Source organism: Citrus clementina, unplaced genomic scaffold (assembly GCF_000493195.1).
Source record: "Citrus clementina cultivar Clemenules unplaced genomic scaffold, Citrus_clementina_v1.0 scaffold_5, whole genome shotgun sequence".
In the NCBI taxonomy this organism is placed as follows: Eukaryota; Viridiplantae; Streptophyta; class Magnoliopsida; order Sapindales; family Rutaceae; genus Citrus; species Citrus x clementina.
Window position 1 is genome coordinate 16,891,460 of NW_006262201.1, and position 8,860 is coordinate 16,900,319.

General features: G+C 31.9%; 1 protein-coding gene and 1 non-coding gene across 2 annotated transcripts in view; one reads left to right on the plus strand and one right to left on the minus strand.

Moving 5' to 3' along the window:
- LOC112097974 overlaps positions 1-7,955 on the plus strand; it is a gene marked incomplete at both ends in the record, with an annotated part of 76,428 nt that extends 68,473 nt beyond the window's left edge. The window contains one exon of the mRNA XM_024183574.1: positions 7,078-7,955. Within this exon, the coding sequence (XP_024039342.1) occupies positions 7,078-7,955 (878 nt within the window). The remainder of the gene's footprint in view (positions 1-7,077) is intronic.
- On the minus strand, positions 4,518-4,621 carry LOC112098641. Its single transcript, XR_002905751.1, has one exon. It is a non-coding gene; the product is annotated as a small nucleolar RNA R71 (small nucleolar RNA).
- Positions 7,956-8,860: the final 905 nt, after the last annotated feature.

The following is an 8,860-nucleotide window of genomic DNA, read 5'->3' on the forward strand; positions in this document are numbered from 1 at the left end:
GAAGCAGTATGCAGCTTCCAAATCTAAAATTCAGGCGATCGACATTTAACCGGCCTATTTAAAGTGCGGATTAAATTAAGGAAAATTATTATTCCATCACTTTTTTTGTTTTATATTCATCTAACCACCACAAAATTTTAACATGTTCTCTATACCATCTTTCTTTTTAAATTTGTATTGATTAGCCACTTTTACAGTATTATCGTTTAATAATTTAAACAAAATGATAATTTTACTCCTAAATAAATTAAAAGACCATTTTATTTTATAAAAGTTTTGAAAAATAAAAAAATTATAATTATAAAACACCCCTAAATTTAATAAAAAAATAAATTCAAAATAGAGGTGTTCAGCTAATTTTTATTAAATTTAGATTTTGTAAAATTTTAATAATTATTTTTATTAAAATTACTAAACTTATTTAATAAAATAGATCCCAAAATTTTAATAATTTAGGGAAGTTTTATTAAATCCCAAAATTTTGCAATTATTTTATAATTATAATTTTTTATTAAAAATAAAAATTCTAATTTTGGGATTTATTTCTTTATTAAATTTAGGGGTATTTTTATAATTATAATTTTTTATTTTTAAGTTTTTATAAAATAAATGGTATTTTAATTTATTTAGGGGTAAATTTATCATTTTATTTAAATTATTTAATTATATTAGCAAAAGTGGCTAATTGATACAAATTTAAAAAGAAAGGTGGTGCAGAGAATATGTTAAAATTTTGTGGTAGTTATATGAACATAAGGCGCAAAAAAAAAAAAAGTGGTGTAATGATAATTTTTTTAAAATTAAAGGGTGAAGGCTAAAAAATCGTGAAGAATGTGACTCTTCAATTTGTGACATAAAAATTCAGTGACAAAAGAAGCTTCACCTTCACAATGCATGATCATGAATGTATACTAGTAAGTTATCACAATAGAAGCCTCATATATGTATACATCATAAAGTACATTTATTTTTGCTGTAATTTTGTTCTTCTGGAGCTTTTATTTCCTTTGCTAGCCTCGAGAACTCAACTGGAATTTTGTATAAAATTCTTTGTATTAATTTTACATTTGTAAAATATAATAGATCAAATTATTTCTCGAAACTTTCATTTTTATCAATATGTGTGCCGCCGTCTTCAACTTAGAATTGGGCCTCGCGCACCACCATCATCGTTGGATTCTTCGCTACCAACACCATAACTTTCAAATCAGCAGTCGCCAGCCATTCAATCTTTGTATTTAGATTTTAGGAAAATTATCTCTATATTATTTTTATTTTATCAAATATACATCTAATTATTTCAAAATTTTAATATATTTTTTGTACAACGTTTATTTTTAAGTTTGCATCAATAAATTATTTTGACACTAAAAAATAATTATTTTATCCTTAAGTGATTTAAAAGACCATTTTATTCTATAAAATTTTAAAAATTATAATTACAAAAATACTCATAAATTTAATAAAATAAATAAATATCAAATCCAATATATTAACTTTTTATAATTATAACTTCATTTAAAAATTATCATGTTAATTTTTTGTGATTATAATTTCATTTAATTTGTATAGAGAAGTTTCTTAATATTAATTATAGGAAAATTTACAATAATTATAGGGAGCTTTTCTCTTCATGTTAATTTTTATAAACTTCCCTATACTTAGTTTAATTACAAAAATTAAATGGAATTACAATTACAAAAAATTATAATTACCAGATATTAATTTTTTATAACTATAATTTCATTTAAAAATTATCATCTTACATTTTGAAATTTATTTTTTATAGAATTTAGGGGGATTCTTGTAATTATATTTTTTATTTTTAAAAAATTTTATAGAATACAATACTCTTTTAATTCATTTGAAGATAAAATAGTTATTTTTAGTTTCAAAGTAGTTGATTGATACAAGTCTAAAAACAAATGTAGTATAAAGAACATATCAAAATTTTGTGGTAGTTAGGTATACATATAACAAAATGAAAGCAATATAGAGATAATTTTCCTATATTCCATTTTGTATAACATGAAATAATTTAAATATTTAAAAAAATCTTTAAATTATTGTTTAATTATAAAAATAGAAAAACGTCCCCCTGGCTGTTGAAACAAACAGCAGGTCAATTAAATATAGATTTGAGTGGAATAAGGTTCTTTTCTTTTCTGGGTCAATTGGCTAAGATGTAATGAAGCAAAGTATATCATGAATCCAAACATATCTCGTCATTATTATTATTGTTGTTGTTACAAAAGCTATTAGCCAACAATATAAAATAAAGAAGCAACACAAGATGAAGAATAAAATGAGAGAGCAATATATTATAGAGTGATTTTATTCATTCCAAGTGTGTGTACAAAACAAAGAGATGAACTCTCATCTTAAATGTAAAAATTATGGATCATAATTCCTAGTGAGATAGTGAGAGTTATACGAAAGTTAAAGGTTGCTAATGGGAGATAGTGGGGAAACTAAGAGATATATGTTATGAACATCCACATTTATTTTAATAAATTCATAACACTCACCCTTAGATGTTCATTACAAAGAATATGCCTCATTAAAACCTTACTAAAAAAACCTCTAGGAAAAAAAATTAGTAAAGAAAAAAGAGTACGTTATTCATTGATGTCTTGAATAATTTTGGAGATATAAAGTTGCCTCATTAAAAACCTTACTAGGAAAAACCTTATGGGATAAAAACTGTTGAGTGTTAGAAAATGCATATTTATAAAGGAGAAAACCGTCATTTTACATTTCAAGTCTTACTAACAACCCTTACTTTTATATATTTAACCTTCTTGTGATTTAATTACGTGTGTTTTATTTTAATTAAGTATTTTATGTATTTTATGAGCATTATAGTCATTTCACAATAAAGGAGAGATCAGACGGCAAAACGGGCATCACTTTTAAACCTTATGATTTACTCCACGTATCTATAAAAAGGGGGCCTCCCCCCCCCCTAATTTGATATCTCTGAATCTATTTTTGGGATCCATTTTCTGTAATTCCTTCTCCATCTTGTATTTTGTATGTATTTTAATAAATTTTCATTTTACCCCTAGTTCAATTATGAGTAGCTAATTTTCTTTCAAGCTTGGGTTGATGGTGAAGTCTCAACATGTGTCATGGGCTTTATTTGGTAAATTTATTTTCTCTTCCCTTCTAGTTTTTGTGGATGTTTTGACTTCTCGTCGACAAATAATAATAATCTTGTCTAGATACCGCCTTGGTTACACCGGCTCTCTAGTACAAGGTTATTATTATTTGGCACAATAAGCCCTTAGCACCATATTGATTAAAGTGTGGTTCATGAGGTGTGGATTCCCCCCTTATGATTTAATTGACATTAATAAGGATTATTTAGCCCATGATACATGTTGATACGGATCTAGATACCCAAATACGTCATTTCAATAGAATTCTCTTCAATTTATTCTCGCCATTTCAATTCCAATTTTAGAATTTATTCTCGCCATTTTAATTTAAGTTTTAGCATATTCCAAATCATTTCCACCACAAATCCAATCACCCATTTACAAAATTAATTCTACACAATTAAAATCCACCTTTTCGTGGGATCGACACTCGTCACCATTGATCTATACTACAATAGATTCGTGCGCTTGCGGGTACATTAAAATTTGCACAATAAGTTTTTGGCGCCGTTGCCAGGGAGGTAAGTAATCTTAATTTATAGAATTAGTTTTTGTGAATAATTTTTTTTCTTGTATTTTTATTTTTTTATTAAAAAAAGAAAGAAAAAAAAAGTGAATCTATATTTAAAGGTTAGTATTTCTTTTTTTTTTCTTCTTTAAAATTCTGTAATTTAATTTTCAATTTAATTTTTTTTGTAAATTTTTTTATTTATCTTATTAATTTATTATTAGTTAATTTATTTTCACGTATTTTTTTAGTGTGTTTTTATAGTAAGTTTGTAATAGCGCAATAAGGTCAATATCGTAATTTTTCCCTCTTCTTTATTTTTATTTGTTTTGTTCCCATCTTTATTTTTATTTTATTTATTTTGCATGCATGGTCGTAGGTCATTATTACCTAATCTTGAACCTATAGACCTTGAACTAGAAAAAACACTTCGCACACACAAGCACGTTAAAAATACATTTGGAATGGATTTACAAGCACCACAGGAGAGACCATTTAAGGACTATTTTAGTCCCTTAGCTAATTTGAGTACATCATACATAAGATACCCAAATATAGCTGCTAGGAGTTTTGAACTAAAACCTAGTGTGCTAAATTGTCTCCCAACATTCTATGGCCTAGAAAATGAGGACCCATATAATCATCTGAATGATTTTCATGCTATTTGTCAAACTTTTAAATATGAGAAATTTTCAGACGATGATATTAAACTCATATTATTCCCATTTTCTTTAAAGGATAGAACTCGTTCATGGTTAAATACTTTGCCTGCTAATAGCATTACATCATGGGAACAAATGGTAACTAAATTTTTGAATAAATATTTCCCTGTGCATAAAACCAATACTATTCGCAGGGAAATTTTAGAGTTTACACAGAGAGAAGACGAGCAGTTTTTCGAAACATGGGAGCGATTCAATGGGCTGCTCTTGAAATGTCCACATCATGGGTACGAGAAATGGCACCAATGCCAATACTTTTTGGAGGGATTATTGCCGAATGTGCAAGAATGGCTAATAGCAACAAGTGGAGAAGAGCTAATGTCAAAAAGTGCATCAGAGATTTGGGAATTCCTCCAGCGACAAACGGATAATTCCCAACAACGGAGTTGATCAATCAGGAATACTAGAAGAATTCAGGGAGTAAATGAGGTTCAAATTGGCGAGTCAACTTCGGGAATCAAAGAAGTCAAGGAGATGGTTGAAGGTCTTACTCGACAAATAGCATCGTTATCGAGTGCTAAATCAACAGAACCGCATGACCATGACTCATACCCAGATCAAGCCAATGCTATAGATGTAATGAGAAAGCCATCAAATTACAACCCATACTCCAACACATATAATCCTGGATGGAGAGACCACCCTAATTTTTCATGGTCTCAAGGATTCCAACAGAATGGACCAGCAGCTCCAGCTCCACCAATGCAACAAATTTCTGAAATTCCTCGAGCCTCTCAGCCATCATTTAAACCATACAATCAAAACCAGAATTACTCTCAACCCAGACCATGAGAGGATTCATTCCAGAATCTCAAGAATCTTACTCACTCTACGATTGAGCAACAGAACCGCACCATTGATGGAATACGAAATGAGTTGAGAGCAGGCTTCAACTCACAAGCCCAATCAGTTTCAAGTCTCGAGAAGATGGTGGGACAACTTGCTTCTTCAGTTCAGACCTTGGCAATGATTGTTGAGAAAGGTAAATTTCCAAGTCAACCAGTGCCTAATCCTAAAGGAGTACATGAAGCGAGTACCAGTTCACCACAGCAGCATGGAGAGGTCAAAGCAGTCATGACCTTGCAAAAAGGAAAAGAAGTCGACAACAAAGTGGAGATGCCGGTGACAAAAGAAAATCAAATTGTACTTGTGAATGTTGAAGACTCACCACCGGAGGAGAAAGAAGAAACCAACCCACGAGAATACGTTCCGAAAGCTCCATTTCCTCAGAGGTTAGCGAAAGAAAAGAAGGAAAAATCAACAGGTGAGATTCTCGAAATCTTCAAACAAGTAAGTGTTAACATCCCTTTACTTGATGCTATAAAGCAAGTTCCATCTTATGCCAAGTTTCTTAAAGACCTTTGTACTAAAAAGAGAAACATTCATGTTCAAAAGAAGGCATTTTTAACAGAAAACGTTAGTTCTATACTCCAACATAAAATTCCTCTAAAATGCAAAGACCTAGGCTCCCCCACTATCTCATGTAGCATAGGGAACCACACAATTGAGAATGCTTTGTTGGATTTAGGAGCTAGTATAATTCTGTTGTCTTACTCAGTATTTTTAAAACTTGGACTTGGAGAATTACACCCAACTCCAGTGGCGTTACAGCTTGCAGATCAGTCCACAAAAATACCTCGTGGTATTGTGGAGGACGTGCTTATCCAGGTAGACAAGTTTTATTTTCCTGTTGATTTTATTGTAATTGACACTCAACTAATATAGGATTCAAGGAAGCACATCCCTATTATTCTAGGCCGACCTTTCTTGGCAACTGCGGATGCTCATATTCAATGCAGGACTAGAAATATGCAGTTGTCCTTCGGCAACATGACTATGGAGCTAAATATTTTCAACATTGCCAAACAACCTCACAGTGCAGATGATGGAATTGTTGATGTGGATTTAATAGAAACAATAGTTGATAATACTTTTTTTTCAAACCTTAGTGATGATCCTTTACAAACATGTTTAACTCACTTTGGTTTGGGTTTTGATATTGACAGATCGGTCGATGAGGTCAACGCCCTACTTGACTCAGCACCATCCATGGACACTAATAAATGGAAGTCAAGAGTTGAACAACTAGCACCATCAGAAAAGAAACTCATCCCATCATCTGAATCACCACCGAAACTCGAGCTCAAACAATTGCCCAACACATTGGAATATGCATTTTTGAGAGAAGAAAATACTCTGCCGGTAATCATCTCATCATCCTTAAATGACGAATAAAAAGGTAAATTGTTGGATGTTTTAAAAGAGCACAAAGGAGCATTAGGATAGACCATAGCGGACATCAAAGGTATAAACCCAGTAGACTGCATGCATTACATTCACCTCGATGAAAATACTAAACCTACTAGGGAAATGCAACGTCGGTTAAATCCTAACATGAAAGAAGTTGTTAGAACTGAAGTCCTTAAGCTATTAGACACAGGTATCATTTACCTAATTTCTGATAGTTCATGGGTCAGTCCTGTACAAGTTGTCCCCAAAAAGTCAGGAGTCACAGTAGTTACGAATGCTGATAATGAATTGATACCCACTAGAGTAACTACAAAATGACGTGTATGCATTAATTATAAAAAGTTAAATTTTGTCACACGTAAAGACCATTTTCCTTTACCATTTATTGATCAAATGCTTGATAAATTAGCATGCCATGAATTTTATTGCTTTCTAGATGGCTACTCAGGATATAATCAGATTTCCATAGCACCAAAAGATCAAGAGAAGACCACTTTCACTTGCCCTTTTGGCACATTTGCATATAGGAGGATGCCATTTGGATTATGTAATGCACCTGCCACATTTCAACGAGGCATGTTAAGCATTTTTTCTGATATGGTTGAACGATTCCTTGAAGTCTTTATGGATGACTTTTCTGTCTTCGGTGATTCATTTGATCAATGTTTACATCATCTAACACTAGTTCTGCAGAGATGTGTCACGAAGAACTTAGTCTTAAATTGGGAGAAGTGTCATTTTATGGTAAAACAAGGTATTGTTTTTTGTCACATCATTTCAAGCAAATGTATTGAGGTTGACAAAGCCAAAGTGGATCTCATTTCTAATCTTCCTCTACCTAAAACAGTCAGAGAAGTAAGATCTTTCCTTGGGCATGCTGGTTTTTATATACGTTTCATTAAAGATTTTAGCAAAGTTTCTAGACCCTTATGCAATCTACTTGCTAAGGATGTACCTTTTATCTTTAATGATTCATGTCTTGTGGCTTTTGAAAAATTAAAGCAATTGTTGACATCATCACTCATCATTCAGCCCCCAAACTGGAGCTTACCATTTAAACTCATGTGTGATGCATCTGATTATGTAGTAGGAGCAGTATTAGGACAAAAAGTTGATCGAATTCACCATGTTATTTACTATGCTAGTATGACATTGAATGATGCACAGTTGAACTATTCAACTACTGAAAAAGAAATGCTAGCAGTAGTGTTTGCATTACAGAAATTTCGATCTTATCTCATTGGTTGTAAAATAATTATATTCACAGATCATGCTGCTCTTAAATATCTTCTCACAAAGAAAGATGCAAAAGCTAGACTAATTCGTTGGGTGTTACTTTTGCAGGAGTTCGACTTGGAATTTAAAGATAAGAAAGACATAGAGAATGTTGTAGCTGACCATCTCTCTCGTCTTCATTTTGACACAATTATGGAATCATTACCATTGAATGAGCCATTCCTAGATGAACAATTGATGAGTATGGAAGTATTACCATGGTATGCTGATATTGTTAATTATCTTATTACAAGTCAACTTCCAGAGCATTGGACCAAGCAAGACAAGGCTAAATTCTTTGCAGAAATAAAGAATTTCTTTTGGGATGACCTGTATTTATTCAAGTATTGTGCAGATCAAATTGTTAGACGATGTGTCCCAGAAAATGAAATTCAGAATATTCTTTCATTCTGCCATGAACAAGCTTGTGGAGGCCATTTCAGTGCTAAGAAAACAGTGACTAAAGTTTTACAATGTGGTTTCTATTGGCCAACTATATTTTGAGACGCTTATACTTTCTGTTCTTCATGTGATAGGTGTCAACGAATGGGGAGCATTACGCGAAGGAATATGATGCCACTAAATCCAATTTTAGTGGTTGAGATTTTTGACGTATGAGGTATCGACTTCATGGGACCATTTCCCCCTTCTTTTGGCCATCAATACATATTGGTTGCTGTTGACTACATATCGAAATGGGTAGAAGCAATTCCATGTAGAACCAATGATCACAAGGTGGTGATAGGATTTTTGAAAAGCAACATTGTTTCACGCTTTGGATTCCCTCGAGCGATAATCAGTGATGGTGGTGCCCACTTTTGTAACAAAGCATTCAAAGCTCTTTTGACAAAGTATTCAGTCACACACAAAGTGGCAACCCCGTATCATCCACAAACCAGTGGCCAAGTTGAGATCTCCAATCAAGAAATAAAGCACATATTAGA